Source organism: Mustela nigripes, chromosome 12 (assembly GCF_022355385.1).
Source record: "Mustela nigripes isolate SB6536 chromosome 12, MUSNIG.SB6536, whole genome shotgun sequence".
NCBI classification, from domain to species: Eukaryota; Metazoa; Chordata; class Mammalia; order Carnivora; family Mustelidae; genus Mustela; species Mustela nigripes.
The window spans coordinates 97,676,678-97,695,992 of NC_081568.1; the positions used below are offsets into that span (position 1 = coordinate 97,676,678).

At 45.8% G+C, this 19,315-nt stretch overlaps 1 protein-coding gene across 2 annotated transcripts in view; it reads left to right on the plus strand.

The window, feature by feature from the left end:
* The window catches only part of MAP1B (microtubule associated protein 1B), a 96,217-nt gene that overhangs the window by 57,130 nt on the left and 19,772 nt on the right, over positions 1 to 19,315 (plus strand). Inside the window, exons 1-3 of one of the 2 annotated variants that reach the window (XM_059418034.1) lie at positions 11,360 to 11,777; positions 14,898 to 14,980; positions 17,336 to 17,476. In XM_059418034.1, the coding sequence (XP_059274017.1) occupies positions 17,345 to 17,476 (132 nt within the window). In that variant the 5' untranslated portion in view covers positions 11,360 to 11,777; positions 14,898 to 14,980; positions 17,336 to 17,344. Of the gene's footprint in view, positions 1 to 11,359; positions 11,778 to 14,897; positions 14,981 to 17,335; positions 17,477 to 19,315 lie in introns of those variants that run through there. The other variant, XM_059418033.1, reaches the window with a different exon arrangement.

A 19,315-nucleotide genomic window follows, 5' to 3' on the forward strand; every position in this document is an offset into this window, starting at 1 on the left:
GGGAAAAATGGAATGGGGAAGAAAATTTTTTTTTTCACGTCTGACATCAAAATTCCAAAGGTTGAAGTATTGGACATTGGACTTCTTATCTTTACTGCAAGAACCTTTAATTTTTTTCATAATACGAAAAAGATGTAATTCATTCTTCAAAGCAAATTTATAGACATGAGACGTTTAGGGAATTTCCTAATGCGTTTTACTGGATATGAAAGAAAGGCAGTGCCGGTATTTTCCAGAACAGTATAGAAGACACAGCAGAGCATCCGGTTATATCCTCTGAGGGAAAAATTGACATGAATTTGAGCTGCTTCTCCAGATGTTTTAACATGCCTATGAAACTTTTGTTTTAAGATTAAATATTTAGCCACAGTGCGCAAAAGATACGGAATAGGTAGTCAAATGCCAGTAGGAGGAACCTCTATTTTCATTTTCTGTCCTCTCACCCATCTTCTGTCTTCACTGTCTGATGGTGTGCCCAACTTCTGCCTTTCCAGCCCTTAGTTTTGAATCCTTGAATTTCCCTGATATGTGGCTTAAACTGAGTGAGTCGGGCCTTCTACATCCTTTGCGTGCCCCTTTCATCTTTCTACTTTCTCCCATGACAACCTCACTCCAAAATCAACGGGAGAGTGTTCAGTGCTGCTTTCTGGAGCAGATGCAGATGTTCTTTCTTTCGGTTATACTCTGGAGCTCCGGCAGAGGACACCCTGGGGAGCCTGAGTCCGTCCGTTCTTCTCTAGAGCTGGCTTGCCCGTCAGCATTTTTGCTGGGACAGAATGTACTCCCATTGTACACTTTGTTAAAGAGCAAAGAGTTTTCATCCTAAGAACTTAGCATGCATATGGGTAACTGCATATATTCTAAGGGTATAAGTACATAAAAAACCACTGATAGAGAATCATGCACGATAGGAATGTGGAAAGTGATTTTATGCATGCTCATTTTCTTATGAAAACCTGTTAATTCTCATGGAAATGGAAATCTGGAGATTTTCTGAGAAGCATGTTTTTCCAAAGCCCCCAGTTTATTTGTCTTCCTCCCTGAACTCCTTCTACACGGGAATTTTAGTCTTTCTTAAAAGAAGACAAAGAGGGTAGAATTTAGTTGAGTGACTGACTGAATCACTTCTGCTCAGTAGGTTTGGGGACTTTATCCTCAGGAAAAATAATGTGTCTTGGTTCAGAAAGCATTTATCAATACCTTAAAAATGTCCCTTAGCTAGATTTAATAGAATTGTGTCAGAAACCAATCTCTGCTTGTCAAGTCAATATTAACTAAATATGTGGCCCTGACTTGATTCCTTGTTTCCTGCATCAAGTTTTCCTAGATCTGCAGATATAGTTGTTCGGCTACAATCTTCTAGAGAAGGTCAAGTGTGGTATGGGGACATGTGGTGTCACCCCTATGGTAGTGACCTTGTGAAGACCTGTAGTTGAATATAAAGTCAAAATGAATTCTTCCTAATGACGCCCTATCTTAATTCTCTTAGGAGTCCTAAGGAGGGGCTGATGACCAGAGACAAAATTCAGTGTACTTGTGAAAAAATAAAAACAAACTTTCGACACTTTGGGACATTTTGGGGCCCTAATCACATAAAAAGTAGTAGACAGCGCTTCCTTTTAATTTTTATATGGCAGTGAGCTTTCTGCTAATGGTGACTCAGGGGTATATCTTCCACGGCCTGAAAGGTCCTACATCACTTGATTTACTCATTTTCCTAAAGGCTGAATTTCCACCCGCATGATTATGTTGAATCCTGTTCAGAAATTGCATGGGTAGTGGTATGTGCAACTGTAACCATCTATATTTTTGGTTGTCCTGTTTTGCAAAAGACCATCAATACCTAAATGTCTATAGGTGGAATGTGTGATCTGGGTTCTGTGAGATTTGCATGGAAATTGCCAACTTCACAGGAAGTCCAAATGAGGTAGTGCACATGATTTTCACAAGTACGTGAGAGCATTTTGTTAACTAAGACATTCTCGTTTAGTTGGCTTGTATAAATTTTTATACACTTCCTCTAATTGAGGTATATAATACAGAGACCATTAACCACCATCAGAATTTTGAGGGAAGAGACAACTTTGGGAGTTGAAGGGGATAGGAGATATTTCCAGAGGAAATAAAAGTTGAACGGGATCTGTAAGGGACTGATTAGATTTAAGTAGGTTCGAGAACTTACTTTAAGACATAGTAGTAAATGGTGTCCTCCAACAACACCCTTCATTTTTTATTTTTTTTAATATTTTATTTATTTATTTGACAGAGGGAGAGATCACAAGTAGGCAGAGAGGCAGACAGAGAGAGAGGGGGAAGCAGGCTCCCCACTAAGCAGAGAGCCCGATGAGGGGGGCTTGATCCCAGGACCCTTACATCATGACCTGAGCCAAAGGCAGAGGCTTAACCCACTGAGCCACGCAGGTGCCCCAACCCCCTTCATTTAAAGCAAACTTTCAGCCAACTGTCCCACTGGGGTTAAAAAAACAAATGCAGTGACCAGTTAGCACAAGTATCTGATATACTGAAAATTTTAATTAGTATAAATTCAGTGAATACATCAGCATTGTAAATTACTGGTTTATTTCATGTAAACTTTTAACAGTATAACTCACTGAAATTAAATGGTATTAGGTGAAATGAAAAAACTGAGTGGCTGACTTTAAAGTCATGCATATGACACCACATTTGACCTGAGTCAGCAGCAAGTGGGATTCCATACTCTTTTCCCCTCTAAAAGTATGAAATGGTATGAAAGGCAGTAAGAAGTCAAACTCTGTATGATGTTCTTCAGAAAATACTGAATTAGTTCACATAACTGCTCCCTTTTGCTCTTCTAATTAATATTTTACTGCTAACGGGTGGGGTTTGGATTTGGTTGAGGATGAGGTGATGGATGAAGGGTTTAGTTGGAGAAAGTTCTTGTGATAAATTTTTCCTACCTCTATGCCCAGCAAGAGTTTCTGGAACCACACCATACACAGGGGCTCACCATCCCCTGTGACCAAATCTCTGAAGACATGCTCAGAGCAAAGGCCTTATTGCATGGTCTTCTTCAGTTGTTAGTCAGTGGGGCTACAGTGTTTACCCAAGGCTTTGTGTTCATATGTCTTATCCAGGGCTCAAAACTAGCTCTCTCCAGCAGCTGCTGCCTGTTAGAGCAACACACAGACAGTAGAAAAGAATAACGTGAAAGTGGGTGGGGGAGACATCCTTCTTCTCTTAGAATAAGAGAAGGAGCATACTAAGGAGGAAAATGTGAGTGAAGATGTTGGTTCTTCTAGGGCCATTTGTCAGAGCACAGCAAGAGATCATGAAAGAATGGCGAGGAGCCATGTGTTTAAAGAAAAGACCTTTAACATTGAGAGAGTACGCTCTGGAGTCAGTCCACTATGAAGAGAGCTGAGGAGAGCACCTGACTGAGGGAAGTTGAGGACCAGGCTCTAAATGAGCCTTCGCTCTGGTTCAGCAGACAGGGCACATAACTGATGGCAAAGAGTAGGAAGTACAGAGGAGTCAGGGCTGGGGCCCTGGTGTGCCAAGAGTCCTTCCTCAGCCCCAGGACAGAGAAGACCCCGGTCAGGAGGAATGGAGTGTACTTTTCTGGGCAGTCCAAGCACCGGGCCATGACTGGGTAACACAGACATAGTGCTCAGGGGAAATACCAGGTGCTGATTCAGCCGTCTCCTCCTCCCCCTTCTGAATGAGGCAGAATATAAATTAACAAAACTAAAACAAAACCAAAGTCACACTTCCTTTGGGTTGGGTTGGGGCTTTAGGCCAAATGCTTTAAAAGATATGGCCAGATTTACTCATCCTAGCTGGCACACAAGACCCGAGTATCCACCTTTCCATTACCTGTTACAGATGGTGGCGGTGGAGGCCCCACTTCAGGTCCCTTGAGCCTCCTACTTCCAGGTCAGGATCTTGACCTTCAGAGGTCCCTTCCTGGCAGATAACCAAGCCTGTTGCTTTGCGCTAGCCTAATGCTTTCATTGCAGGTAGTACTATCCCCTGGGGACTTTACCGGGAAAAAATGTCATAAGCCCCTGCTATTTCTCCTTGGCTTAGAGCTAAGGGTGTCCAAGGGGTCTGAAACTAGAAGTGATATTTGTTATGTCAGCTACTTATATTTTTCCCTTTCTGTTTTCTTTTCAATAGCCAGTACCAAATTTGATTTCTGTTTTTAAGGTGTCTGGCTTTGAAGTTGAAGGTTGTGATAATTTGGTTCTAAAGGGTAATAGATGGGGGTGAATGGTCGGCAGTTTCCCCAGATTTGATCAGTGGCAGGGATTTGATGGCAAATTAAATGTCAGATAAAACTGCCAAGTGATTCCTAGACTCAGTACTTACTGGGAAAAGTTGTTTGAGTTTTTAAGGATCACATTGGCTCACAAGGGAAATAATTCTAGCAGTATGTTCAGCCATTAGGACGGTAACACATTAAAAACAGTGTGAGGATGACATTAAATAAGCTCACTTACTGTTGTTATTGATCAAGAGCGTCGTCTTTGTCTACGTTGTCTCCTTTCTCAAAGAAGGGGCGACAGAATGATGAGAATTATCTGAAAGTTTGCAGACATGCAGAGCCCCAGACCTCACTCCTGCCTTCTGAGAGTGGGCCAGGCATATCTGCATTTTTATTGAGGTCCTCAGGGGATCACAGGGCATCTCACACTCTGAGAAGTGTCAGCCTCCAGTCCTTTCTCCATCAAGCAGATGGGTCCCAGACAGAAAACAAAGCCATACCCACAGGCTAAGCAACGTAACATTGCAGTGGATATGTAGGTCCAAGTAGTGCATTTTAGGTTGAATGTGAAAAGCAAGTCTGAGTTATTATTGGATTTTTAAAAAGATTTTATTTATTTATTTGACAGAGAAAGACCACAAGTAGTCAGAGAGGCAGGCGGGGTGGGGGGGGGGGGAAGCAGGCTCCCTGCTGAGCAGAGAGCCCGATGCGGAACTCTATCCTAGGGCCCTGAGATCATGACCTGAGCCGAAGGCAGAGGTTTAACCCATGAGCCTCCCAGGAACCCTATTATTGGATTATTTAAGGGTTTTGAAGTATTCAGCCTCGACTCTCCTTTCTGTGGAGGTGGATTAAGTTTGCAAATCAGGAAGGCACTTCAGGTACAGGTCACCCCGGGGACTAGGTGGGAAGGTGAGCAGAGAAGGCAGTGGTCCATCACTTCTCTGGTGCTTTTTCCACATCACCTCCAGGGGCTTTTTGCTGCTTTGGCCCACCCTTGAAATGGTGGCATTTCCCAAGACTGTTCTCAGCAAAAGGCTCTCTTTATTCTCGAAGAACATCACCCAAAAATACACTGATGCCTCCCAGATCTGGTCCAACCTGTGGCCTGAGCCTCAAATTCACCTTTCTGCCTGCATATTGGGCAGAACCACCTGGATCCTTCATAGGAACCTCAAACTCAGCAGACCCCACATCAAACTAACTGTTATGTCTTCCTTCGTCCCTTTAAAAATGTCTTTTTGTGAGGTACCTGGCTGGCTTAGTTGGTGGAATGTGCAACTCTTGGTCTCGGGGGTGTGAGTTTGAGCCCCACATTAGGTGTAGAGATTACTTAAAAATAAGGTCTTTAAAAAATGAAATGAAATGTCTTATTAGCTAAGAGCCTGACTCCGGACTGTAACCACCGAGGTTTCCATCCTAGTTTGACTATTTATTCCCTAGGGCAGTTGTTGAACTGCCCAATGTCTCATTTTCCTCAGCTCTAAAATGGGAATAGGGCCTTTCTCATAGGGTTAGTGTGCAGATTTAAGGCAATAATCCTACATAAAGAACTTAGATCAGTGGTTGACCCAGGGCAGGTATTCAATATAGCTTAGTCATTTTTATTATTAATTCCCTTATCAAATATTGATTGAGCTCCTGTGGTGTATCAGACACTACTTCTGACTTACGCTTTCCAAATGAGACACTGTCAAAATCACAAGCGTCCCCATTAAACTATATTCCCTTCAGGATAAGGCTGGCATCCCATTTATGTTTTAATCTCAATGCTAGTTTATGAAGGTAGCACTAATTTGCCTGAATTAATCTCCAGAAAACTGTGTCCTCTAAATAATTCACACTTTGTTAGTGAACAGGGAATACAATATCTCTTAAAAGGCCAGGAGAAGACCAATAAGATTAAAAAAACATTCTCTGAAACCTACTCTGATCTCAAGAGGGTGAGGTCTAACTGTTGAACCACAGGAAAGTACCATTTTTGAGTTGACATGTAGGCGAGATTGGCAATCTTGTGGTTTAACCTAAGAGTTGGTAGAGTATCTGCCATAGGGCAGGTATCCCCCAATGCAGAAAGAATTCCTAAACCTATACCCCGAAGGCAGGGAGTACCCTATAATACAGTAAGAAAAATGTACCTCAGGCAAATCTTATTTTTAAAAAGTAAGGATTTAGACGGTGTAAACTCCTAAAAAATTCTGAGAAGCATCGGGGAGCAGTGGCAAGAGTCAAGACCAGGAGTCAGATGGGTTAGACTAAAAACCGAGTTTAACAGCTTACTTTATTCTTATCTGTAATAAGACTTCATAAACCATGAAGCGCATCACAGATGAAAGGTGGTGCTGTTAATAGTTTAGTACCTGTTCCCATGTAGAACTGCCTGCAGCAAGCGTAGAACTGTCTGGGCAGCCACACACATACAACAGTTGCTCACTTATGACAGGCCACTGTTCACCCCTGAGGCCTGTCTTTTTCTTCTTTAAAGATAGTAAGGGGGTGGCTAGAATTGACACCAGGGCTCCTTTAGGTTTCCCTATTCTGTGAGATGAGGAAATTCTGATTTCTTATGCCACAGGAGTGACAGATTCTCACAGGCTCGTGGGTAGGAGGTTTCCCCTTGGCTGCTGGACTCCTCGAATCTTAAAGGCAGAAGCCATGTCATTCTTCTGCATGATGAGCACAAGTATTTTTCTTTGTCTGCTGCACGTTTTGTTGAGGGAACAGGGCACTGGGACCTCCTACCTTGCTGGGGCCCAGAAGACCCTGTTCATAGACTTAGAATACCATCATCATCAATGTTTCAGTGCACAAACCCAGAGGAAGGTGCTCTGTAAATGGTAAAGTACTAGACAGATGTGGATCTGTGCTTTGATGGCAGCTGGAGTTGGCTCCCCTGACAGGTCATACGTAGCCCTTTGCTAGGTATGCCTTTCCTTTCCATCCATCTGTATAGCCTTCTAAAATCCGTACCTTGTCGCAGAAACAACTTTCAGGTTGTCTTCTTGCCCCTAGTGGGGGCCCACATTGGTGTTGTTGCTGTTTCTCCTTAGGTGTTCTCCAGGGAGCCTGACCTTCATCAATACCATCCATGGTATTTCTTTCTACTTCTTTCAGCTGGGGCCTAAAATAGAGAAAAAGAAAAAAGAAACAAACGTATTTCTTCCACAGTCTCCCACTTCTAACCCTTGGTAGCCTGGATTCTCATTCCTCTGCCTTGAGGCCTTTCATAAAGGGGGAGAGAGTGGAAGAAAGAGGAGAATGGGATTAGGGAGAACAGCCCCGTAGAGCAGATTGAGAAAGAGGGTATGCTGCGGACCCTGCAAAAGGGACGAGACCTGTTGCTGCCTGGCATCCCATTCCCCAACCAGGTCTGTGCCCAGTGTGAGCAGTCCCCCTGGCATTGGAACAGGAGGGGGATGTACAATGCAAGATGAGCCTTCCTCTGCCACTAGGAGCAAGCCTGCCAGCCTGTCGTCAAGGCTCAGTCTGCATCTGCACGCAGAGAACACAGGACGAGGAGGAAGTCTTGGCATCCGGGCTGTTTTAGTTATTTTCTTATTTGGGTGTCTAATGGTCAGGGAAACATAGAGTAGAAGATAGCACAGAACCCAAGAGAAGGATGGGGTGGAAGGACTGGCAAAGACATGAAAAACTAAACCAAATGTCAACAAGAAAGAAAAAAGTTTAAGTTCAGGAAATGTAGAGAAAAATCGGTGTAGACTCAGATTCTGTAATAATTAAATTCTGTGCTACACAAAAGATGTCAAAGGTAAAATCTTTAAAAAGTGGTCTCATTCCCAAGCAATGATCAACTTACTTAAATTAAAAAAAAATTTATATATGAAATCTCCTGAATTTGTTTATAATGGGATCCATGTTCTTGTTCTCTTAAAAAAACACACACTGACCATTTGGAGAGCAACGTGACATGCGGGAGCACACATCAGAGAGGAAACAAAAGCAGAAAACAAACAAGCTTATTCCCAACAGAAAAGAAACGCCATTTCCAGGAAAATCAGGGAAAGGCTGGAGAGAACTGGGCTCTAATTATACTGCAGAGACAAAGAGGGAGTGAGTCTCTGAGCATGGGTGGGAGGTGGGCGCGCCTGCCCAGGGCCAGGCGAGTCAGCGGCACTGGCTGTCCCATGGCTCCCCCAGGATGCATGCTCACCTCTTACAATGGGGAGGCTTAGCATCACAACTGGAAAACCTTTCTTTTAGATACAGTGGTTCAGGAAGGTGGATGAGGCTGAGAGCTATGTGAACTGATAAAGATGAGCGAGTTGATTTTAAGGTGTAAGGGCCTCTGGGAAATCAGACTCCTTCCAGCGCTAGGAGTTGGGCTTCCCTGAGGAGGGATGCTGGGTGGGCTCCTGGTGATGGCTGGCTTTCTGGGCTCTGTACTGACAGTGTGGGATTGTGCAATCAGGAGGTACTGAGCCTCCCAGCGCCTGTGTTTCTCTGAGGGCACCTCCATGGCAGGAGTGGGGAGCTGAGCTGTCTAGCCTGCCTCGTGGGCATGTTCTCTCTCGTGTCTGAGGGGATTTCTTTCTCATTCCAGGCAACAAGGGGGAGGCTTCTGGTAGGTCGGGCCCTGTGCCCTCCTGCACCCGCCCTTGAGCTCTATGCTGGGACATCTGGGAAAGACATTGCTGCTTGTGGCCTTGAAGAAGTGCTGTGACCACATGTGCACCCCCCCTTTGGTCTCTCTCTTCCTGTTCTTCTTGCTTAGAAGTGATGAGGTGGGATAGAAGGAACACAGGGAGAACCAAGAGAGGCTGCTGGGAACCAACCTTTCCGCTGCTTGGAGGCTTCCTGACTTGCTCTTCCTCTGTCTCCCTCTGGGAAGGGAGAGCCCCAGAGCTGTCTTCCCACCAGGCCCGTAGGGGCCAAGGTTAGTTGTAAGGGACAGAGAAGGAAAGAAGATTCACAAGAGCTTTGCTGATGCAGGCATCTCCTCTCCCTCCACACCAGCTCTTTCTCTCCAAAACTTCCCCCATCTCTTAGCATATTTACTTTGTGTTATAATGTGGATTCCTGCAGAAAGGGGGTCTGGATATTCTTCCAAATGAAAAGCCGTTATTAAAAGCTGCAGGCAGACCCTCTGGTAAAGAATTTTTTAGTTCCCGCACTGAGTACCTTTCATTTCTTGATTTTGTCCATTCAGCTAAACTTTACCCTGGGGGTTGTTTTTTAGACGTGGAGGTTGGAAGGAAGAGGTTTCCTTTTTGGAAAATCCACTTGGGCAAGGAGGTAGAATTGAAGAACTCATGGCTCTTATTTCTCTTTCCTTCCTCCCTCCCTGCTTCCCCGCCTTTCCTTCTTTCTTTTCTCCCTCCAACAGAAACAGAATTTAACATCAAGACTTTTGTGCTTGTGGCCTTTTCTCGCTCTCCCAGCCCTTACTTTTAGCTAAATCATCCCAGTCCTTTACCCTATGCTTTCCCTAATTCTACAGTCTTCTTTAACCCTAAGTTTTTGCTTCTTCACATTGGAAGTTTTTCTGGGGCGGAATCACAGTATCGAATTCTGTGTCCATAAAGAATCCATTCCGGGGGCGCCTGGGTGGCTCAGTGGGTTAAAGCCCCTGCCTTCGGCTCGGGTCGTGATCTCGGGGTCCTGGGATCGAGCCCTGCATCGGGTTCTCTGCTCAGTGGGGAGCCTGCTTCCTTCTCTCTCTCTGCCTGCCTCTCTGCCTGCTTGTGATCGCTCTCTGTCAAATAAATAAATAAAATTAAAAAAAAAATTTTTTTTTTCAAAAAAAAAAAAAAATCCATTCCGCTTGTACCCGGGGAAGGGGCAGGAGGAGCAGGTAGAAGAAAAAGTGTTGACTTTTCAGGAAAAGGAAGTTGTGGAAATCCAGTTCTGGATTGTGATCATCCGTAGAAAAGGAAATGATGTGCTCATTCTCAAACATACCAAGTGACTGCCCTCTTACGGGGGATCCTCAGTGTTTTCATCAAGGGCTTCCCCCACCTCTTCGGGCTTTCTGGACTCTGGCTCCGGCATTCTCTCCCTTGGGCTGGGCCGTTTCTTTAAGCAGCTGCCTGTCTAGGTTGAGACTGTTGGGGGTCTTTCTCTGGCCCCAGCCGTGATGGTATCACCTGCTACGCCACTGTGTTCTGGCACCGATGGGTGGGGTACATGCAGGAGAGGAGCGGCAGCTGTGGGCGGGACCAAGGTTCTGAATTTTATGGGGACTGGCGATGGCGGCGCCTCAGTAGTGGGTGTTACTGAATTCAGTTATGTCAGCCTCCTCAGAAACCAGCAAAAAACCTCTGTGTGTGCACATACGTGTGTGTGTTTAGGTAAGATATTCAACTCTGTGGAGAAGAGACCCCATAAACATCCCACCAATTATACCTAGAAAATAACATTTTCCTTTCAGAGATTTTACAGTTACCCGCATTAGAGTAGACCATCAACCCCACGGACAGCCTGATCCTGAAAGACACATATATTGAAATAATGTGTCAGACTTGGAATAACTGAAAAAAAAAAAAAAAGTCCCAGCAATAACTGAAAAATACAGGCTTGTTTGAGTCTCAAAGATAGCCTTTGGGAGCACACAGACAGAGGTCTCATTGTCTGCAAGGACCCTGCTGCTTCAGGGGTCCCCTCAGACCATCCTCTTTTGATTCTAAGGTGGAACAGACTTCTTTTTTGTCACACAACAAGTCCCTGCCCCACTCACCTCAGGATGGAGCCTTCACAATTACACTGAGTTTCGTGGAGAAGTCTTCAAAAGACTTCTTATCAAAGCAGTGAGTGACACAATCATTGCATCTCAAGCCCCTGCTTTTGCTTCCCTCCGACCAATGCCGAGCCGAGTTACCTATTCATTGGGGCTCCCTAATGGTTCCGCTGTGAGCCCTTTCTGGAGAATGCAGACTATAATGGGAGAGAGAAAGGCTGCAACTGGGTTGTCTTTCTTTCCTGGGAACTTCTTTTCTGAAGCAACTGAATGAGACCTTTGCAGGCGAGGGCAGTGGCCTCCCCTTCAGAATGCCTGGCCTGTTTCCCAGTGTGAAACATTCCCCAAATATGCAACTTTGCTAGCGTCCTAGCGGCCAGAGCCCAGAGCCGCCTGCCGCAGGGAGAGCTGGCATTCCACCGGGATGCCGGGGTGGGGGTGCGGGGCTCAGGCCCCTCGGGCAGCCCCCGCGCTTGCCAGATGCCAGGATGACCCAGCCCCTAGTTACATCGTCCAGGGAAAGAATCTTGTCACAGCAGCCCGGCTGTGACAAGAGCTTGAAGCTTCTCTCTCTTTAAATCCCCTCCTTCATTTAAATCCAATCCTATAAAAAGGCTTTTGTTGGAAGAAGCAGCCATGGCATCATGGTGCACGTCTGTGTCACCGCTCTCAGTGTTTCCAAAGATGGACAAAAAGAACATTCGTTAGTTGAATTCCTGAGCAAACAGGTCTGAAAATTGACTTGGAGGGAGGAGAGGTAAACACGACAGCGGTCACATGGCGTTTGTCTTGTCTGCAAGCGATGAAGCCAAAGAGGAAGGGAGCTTCTCGTGGATGGTAAGAAGCCCCCTGACAGGGAGTGCCTGGGCAGCAGTGTCCTTACTTCCGATGTGTCTGGGGAAGGGCCTGCTTGGGGTGGCGGAGCTTGGGCTGCCTGGGGCTGGCTGTTAGAGGTGCATTTGGAAGCTGGGGTGAGCAGGGTTGGGCGCCGTGTCCATCACGTAGGGAAGGAAGGGGCTCTGATTCCTTTACTGTCTCCTGGGGAGGGAGCCACTTGTGCCTACCTTGACTTTTGTGGGTTCCTACAGCATAGAGCTGGCACTACAGTCATACCTTGCCAGTATGCTCCCTGAGGCTTTGTGTGTTGAAAACAGTCATGTCCAAAGTGCGATCGAGGAAATGGCCATTTCTCCTTGGCTTAAGCTTTTGCTTCATTTCATGTCAACTTAGAGCTACTGAACCTCCCAAGCAAAGTCTTCATTTCAAGGAGGCCACTGACGAAAGGACCTAGAAAGGGGATGGTTTCCTGGGTTTTCTGATGGTCATTTTATCATTTACTTACTCAGTTTGGTGTTCTTTCATTTTAGCTTTAAATGCATATGGTTGTCAAAAGCAAAACCAACCATGCCAAAAAATGATGCCCAACAAAAGCATAGATTTTGGTATTCCTAATAAATAAACGTTCTTTCTCATGGCTTAGTTGAATTGTTTTTCCGGAAGCTCAGTCCTTCGTCGGCTCAAACTGGAGGATATTGTTCTGTTTTGGTGTTTCTTCATTTTCAGGCATTTGGACCAAAGTATCTCACACCTTCTCTTAATTTCACCCTCTTCTGTGTGAGTTTTCTGCCACCTTTGACTTTTCTTTTGCTTTTGGCCAATATTGTTGTAATTCTTTCTGGCTTCTTGCTTCTTTGAGCACAACCCTGCTGCTGTTCCTTTGGATTTTTTCCTAGCTCTCCCTTGGCTTCCATTGTCTGCCATGCCTGTTTTTCCAAATCCTAGTCCCAGAGACTAGCCCTGCAGAGGAGTGTAGCTAGGGGCTGTGGGGCCAGATGTGCAAGGTCCCAGTCCTGACTCGAACACTCCCTAGTTATGTGACCTTGAGCTAGTTAATTCCCTTTTGCAGACTTCACCGTCTTCCACAATAAGAGGGGACATCACAGTACCTCTGTCACAGAGCTCTTTAGGTGATTCAGTGACTTCATACTGGTGAGGTGCTCAGAACAGTGCCTTACATCACTAGGGTTTAGTGTGGGCTTCTTCCATTTCTGATATAGGGGAAATATTAGCTCTTGGGAAAGATCAGACAATGGAGGAGAATGGGTTTGATGATGGGGTAGTGGTATTTCAGCATATTGTTTCTGAGGTACTTCTGGTCCTTCCTGATATAAAGGGGAAGATCCCTGTGGCCCCTAGACTGGTTCTTGAGATACAAATCACATATCGTATAGTTCATCAATTGAGAGTGTACTGTTCAACAGTTTTGGGTACACTGTACTGTTCATCTTGTTTAAATTCTGGTAAAATATATATAAACACAAAATTTGCCATATTAACCAATTTTCAATGTACAGGTCTTTGGCACTAGTTGCATTTATAATGTTCTACAACATGACCTCTATTTCCACAACTTTTCCTTCACGCCAAACAGAAAGTCTGTGCCCAGTAAGTAGTAACTCCCTAGCCCCTCTGCCTTGGCCTCTGATAACCTCTGATCTGCTCTCTGACTCTATGAATTAGCCTATTCTAGATATTTTCTGTCAGTGGGATCATACAGTACGTGTTCTTTTGTGTAGACTTCTTTCATTCAGCCTCCTTTTCTCAAGGTTCACGTGTGTCGTTGCACGTATCAGAACTCCATTCCTTTCTATGCCCGAGGACTATTTCACTGGATGGCTATATTCTACTTTGTTTATCCACTCATCCACAGGCGGACATTTGGGTTGTCTCCACCGTTCGGCTGTTGTAATCATGCTGCTGGACACTGGCGTACAAGTATCTGGTCAAGTCCCTGCTTTCAGTCTACCGAGGAGTGGAATGGCTGGGCCATCTAGTAGTTCTATTTTAGCTGTTTGAATAATTGGCCAGCTATTTTCCTGGAAAGGTCATTCTGCCCTCTGGTATTCCTCTCTTTTGGAGTTTATCTCCTGCAGATTCTGTTACATTTTGTCTCATCACCCAAGTTCCCCATATTCTGAGCAGCAGACTTGTTCTTGTCCCCTCTGACCACGTGTCTCCCCTCCGTGTGTCTGGGGGCACAGCCCTCCTCTCTTCCTTATGAACCGCTAGAGCACATATTGCTCACTTTGGCCCCTCACGCACCCAGTCATTCTTTGTCTAATTGTCCAAGGAATGGGTGTTTATGCAGAAAGTCATCCACAGGCTTCAGTCTACTTCGTCTGGGGGTGATTTCAGCCACTCAGATTCCCCTAAAATGTTGTACTTGAAGGTATGGGAAATCAGGGACATGGAGCCAAAGGACTGCAGCCCTCAGACACGCTCCTTCACCCCCACAACACCTTGCTTTGTTTTTCTGCATCGACTTTGCTTGTCCTTACAAGCAATTTGGCCACTCTTGTCCAGCGGGAGAGTTGTTCTCCACTCTTCATTTGCTCACAGTTTCTCCACTTTTCTCTGGGCAAGTGAATTAATTAACGGATACTCCAACAGACTGTAAGCCCGCCTCAGACAGCCATTCTGGAGGTTGGGTAATTGTTAGCCAGGGTTTCTGGATGTCATTCATTTCACAATCAGGCTCCTAATTAATCTCAGCACCATTCTCACCAGAAGAAAGGCTGATGCGGGGAAACATCCCCAATTACCATGAGAAAGGAAATGTCAAGAGCCCCGTTGAGTTTTCCTGGCATCCACCCCTTGTCTCAGATGAAAACCCGCCATTAACGCGCAGAGAGGCAGCCTGGCGAGCAACCCTGCAAATTCGAGGACTGTGAGAGCATGAGGAGCCCCAGACAGCCGGACCCAGCTCTGGGAGGAACCTGCAGGGTCTGAGCTCTCGTATGCTAACACCCATTGTGCTGCCCAAGATAGCGTGGAGAATCCCTGCGCTGTGTGCACATTGGAGCAGCGGTAGCTCTGCTGGCCCTGAAGCCTGCTGGGCAGTTTAAACCGGGAAAAGCTAAAGGTCTCCCTTTTTTGTCTGTGTTTTTGTGTCCACAGGACAAAAGATCCTTCATCACCGAAGTGACGTTTTAGAAACAGTGGTCCTGATCAACCCCTCAGATGAAGCCGTCAGCACTGAGGTAAGCATGTGGCCCCGTGGAGTCTCGGGCGGAGTGTCACCTGGTGGACAGCGCCCACCTGACTGGAAGGGCAGGGGTGGGCGGGGCAGGAGAAGGCCACGGAGAGAGAAGTTCTGATCCAGGGTCGCTTCCTTACCCCCGGTCAGTGGCCGGTTCTCTACCTCAGGACCACCCCAGACTGCCCCTCCCCATAAGGACAAAGTGGAAGATGCGTGGTGGAACTGGGGTATTTTATAGAGGCAAGGGGATATGAAATCTTGGGTGTTTATGGAGGGTGTGGTGCTCGGTGGTGTCTGGCTTGAGAGGTAGCAGGGGAAATAGACTGCAAGCCCTCAGGACAGGACATTTGGGACACAGGTTTGGAGAAAAATAATATCTTTGAGGCAAGCGCCCTCCAGAGCTATTCTGCTTACCCCCCTATAATGGCTCCCAAAGGCAGGATAGCCTGGTAATCGGGAGCATGGCCTCGGGTGCCGGACTCCCTGGATTCTGCCACTTTTAAGCTGGTGGCCTGGGGTAAATTATTTATTGTCTTTTTGTCTCAGTTCCTACCTCTGTGAAATGGAGATCACAACAGTGCTTATGATGTGAATAGAAGCCTTAGATGCTTAAAACAGAGCATGGCGTGTAAGCACTGAAATAGAAATGTTGGTTGTTCTTCTTATTAATGTTATTATTACTGTCATTTGAAATTATTGCCAAAAAAGAATAACTGGGTATTTCCGAGACTATAGTTAGAGAAGAGCTTGGCTGAAGCCAAGAGTCCCTGGCCCCCCAGGCAGAAGGAATTGCTGCAGCTCCCTTTTCCTCTTCTTTTATGACAGGTTAGCAATTTTGAAACCCGGTGCTGCTTGGACGTTAAGGCTGCCATAGTCCTTGGGGGCTGGGGGAGGGGGGACTTTATTATCTACAACATCTCCTCTGCCCATGCTTTGAGCTTCTTTTTGAAAATTGGGATATGATTCATAATAAAATCCATCTTTTAAAGTGTGTAATTCGTGGGTTTTTAGTATATGCACCAAGTTGCGTGCCTATCATCACCCTCTTCCAAAATACGTCCACCACCCCTTGAAAACCCCCAGCCGGTTAGCCAACGCTCCCCATTCCTCCCAGTTGCTGGCAATTTGTAATCTACTTTTTGCCTCTGTGGATTTGCCTCTTTGGATTATTTTGGATAATGGAATCCTATACTAGGTGGCTTTTGTGTCTTGGCTTATTTCCCTCAGCATAAGGTTTTCAGGAGTCACCCACGTTGTAGCATGTATCAGTACTTCATTCCTTCTTTATGATTGAATGCTATTCCATTGTGGGGATGTCCCTCAGTTTATCCAGTCATCAGCTGATGGACACTGGGTAGCTTCCACTTTTTGGCAATCATTATGTAGTGTGTTGTGATCCCACTTCCATCTGCTCCAGATCGGCAGGACCTCTTTGACAGTGCATGAAGGCGCGCGGTTGAGGCAAATGGTGGGCTAGCAGTCTCTCTCTGATGAACAGAATTAGGAAGTAAAGGCAACTTGAGATGGAAAAGGAAAACAAAGGAATTTCTTCAAGGAATCCAGGCTTGCTTGTGGAGCAGATGGGGCTGGAACGATTACGTGGGTCTTGTGTGTTTCCTTGATTAGAACTTGGGATTCTTGGGGACCACGCGTCATGTCCTGTTCACTTTTGTATCCCTCCCTTGGTGTCTAGCATGATGCCTGGCAGTGAATTTGTGCTGAACTGAACTGTGCTCAGAACGAATACCTTGGTGCTTGGAGCTGAAGGACAGGCTGGCTTCCTGCCACTTTAAAGAACAGAGAGTTCTTTCGTGCAAACCATTTACAATTCTATTAAAAAGATTCCCATTTGGGGGGAGAAAAAAGATTCTCGTTTGGGGCAGCCTTTTGTTTCTGTTCAATGTCAGGCACCTTGCTGATCTACTGGAGATGGGCATTTGGAGCTGAGCATTTGCTGGATGGCTTGGAAGGAAAGGGGTCCTGTAAGGGAGGGGCTCACTGGGGACTGTCACTGGAAATCTGTGCTTCCTGAGGCAGCAGTCGGGGGCGGGGTGGGGGGGCTGGGCTGTACTTGGTGACTCAGCCTGTGGAGACTTCTGTGTGAAAGACAAGGAAACTAGTGGGGAGAGAGTCAATCACCACTACTGGTTTGGTTGTCTCAAACATGGAAGGTGGCACTCATGGGCCCGTTGACCAGATGACCACAGTTGTTGGCTCTGTCCACCGCCCCAGGGAAAATGCACGAGTTTGGTTGGTGATGGATGTCAAGCCCTGCAAGAGCCAGCCCTGTCCTGCGAGTGGGATGGTGGGTGGTGTTACGTGTGGCTCATGTTCAGCTCCCTGTGCTTTGTTTCAGGTGCGCCTGATGATCACGGATGCTGCCCGACACAAGCTGCTCGTGTTGACCGGGCAGTGCTTTGAAAATACCGGAGAGCTCATTCTCCAGTCCGGTTCTTTCTCCTTCCAGAACTTCATAGAGATTTTCACCGATCAAGAGGTGGGCTCCTGTCTGCAAATAGCTAAGCTTTCCAGTTGCTTGGTTACAATTGTAGCCTGAGGCTCCACTTTGAAAGCCTGGGATTGGGGCTAGGAGAAGGGGAGGGAATGTCACACCTCCTTTGAAATAAGCAAAATTGCATGATCCAACATACTGTAGTCCTACTGACTCATCACTAAAAGAATTCGGGACACCCATCTATAATGAATTGGAACCATTTTTAATGTGCTGGAGATGGAGGTGGAGGGGGATTGGAATAGTCAATAGTTTAGAGATGGCAAAAATAATGAAGAAACTTGAAATGATAGAGCCAAGAAGAAAACCCAGGTGTCCTGTTTTTTCTGAAAGAGTACTCCAAAGATCTCTTAGTCTTTTGGTAGGATTCAACTGCCCTGATGTCTTTCAGTATCTGTACTTACTTTCCCCGGTCTAATTATTTCTCACTGGTCTTATTGTTAATGACTGGTCCCAATGTTTGAACTTGGGCTACTTGAACAGCCCAACAAAGAGAGGGCTCAAGAAAGGGAAGCAGGTAGGGAAATGCGGCACATCCTTGCCCCCAACAACAAGATGGTTAAGGCAGCTGGATTGAACGTGGGTCATTAGTATTTCTAATGAACATATCTTATTCACTGATGATACATGTGAGGGGTTGAATATTATATGACATTAGTGGTGTTTGGTAAAATCAGATTAAAGAGCTTAATTTGGTTATTTTTGCTTGAGAATTTATCCTGGCTGGGAAAATTCTCTTTCCAAAACAACATGCCTCTTTCATTTTGTTTGTTTAGTAGTTAGATATTCTAACTCCTAGGGCCATCAATGTAGCGGGTTGGGGCCTGCCATGGTGGGGCAGGTTTCTACACGGAGGGGCTGAGGGATGTGTATACCGGAGTCCCCGTGTCCACTTGAAACCATCTTCCTGAGAACTTCCTGAGCTGATGGCCTCTCAGGCACCCAAGTGGCAAAGGGCCATCTGTCTCTCTGCATTTAAGCTTCCTTAGCCCTGGACTTCACAGAGAGGTCTCTCTGTACCTGTCATCAATGGTGAGAGCTGTGGCTTTGTTTGGCTTACCTGGAGGCTTTGTGAAAACGTTGGTGGGGTGATTTCACAGTGTTTCACTCCCCACCTACTGGGGAGAATAAAAAACAGGGAAAAGAAACATTTCACTTTCAGAAGGTGTGATGTCAGCTGGGGCCTGAGGCAGACAGCCCTGGCTCCCCACAGCAGGAAGGGGCCTCAGGGAGCACTGTGAGTGCTCACAGCTGGTACCATCCTAACCTGCTTCAAAACGAATGAAGGCTTTTGTCCCTTTCTCTCCGGAGTTTGTCATCTCCCTACCTCCAAGGCTACTAGGGTTTAGCCTGCACAATTGGAAATCACTGACTTAATAGAAGATTGTATTGACCAATGGTCACTAGCCATTTAGAGCCACGACTGCCTCCTGTGTCCTTGGAAAAAGTACAGAATGACTTTGTAACAAAGGGACCTTAAAGGTCATTGGTGTTGAGGTTTGTTCCTTTTATTGAGTTCTTGATATATGCTCGTCCCTCTAGAGAAACCAGAAACACCATTTAGGAAAAACAAATGATGCATTTAAAAAAAAATAAAAATAGATTAAAAATAAATGGACTGAAAATATAATTACATCTTGAGCTTCAGTCTGTGGGAGTCTTAGTCATTGGAGGTTAACTACATAACCAGAATTTAACGGATAGAAGAGTTATCTGGGCAACCCATTCCTCCCTGAAATCGGAAGAAGGTGAAATCACATCTCCTGGGACAGTTTCCATTCTCTCTGTTAGAGAGTTTTTCCTTCTTTATCTCATTCTATCTTA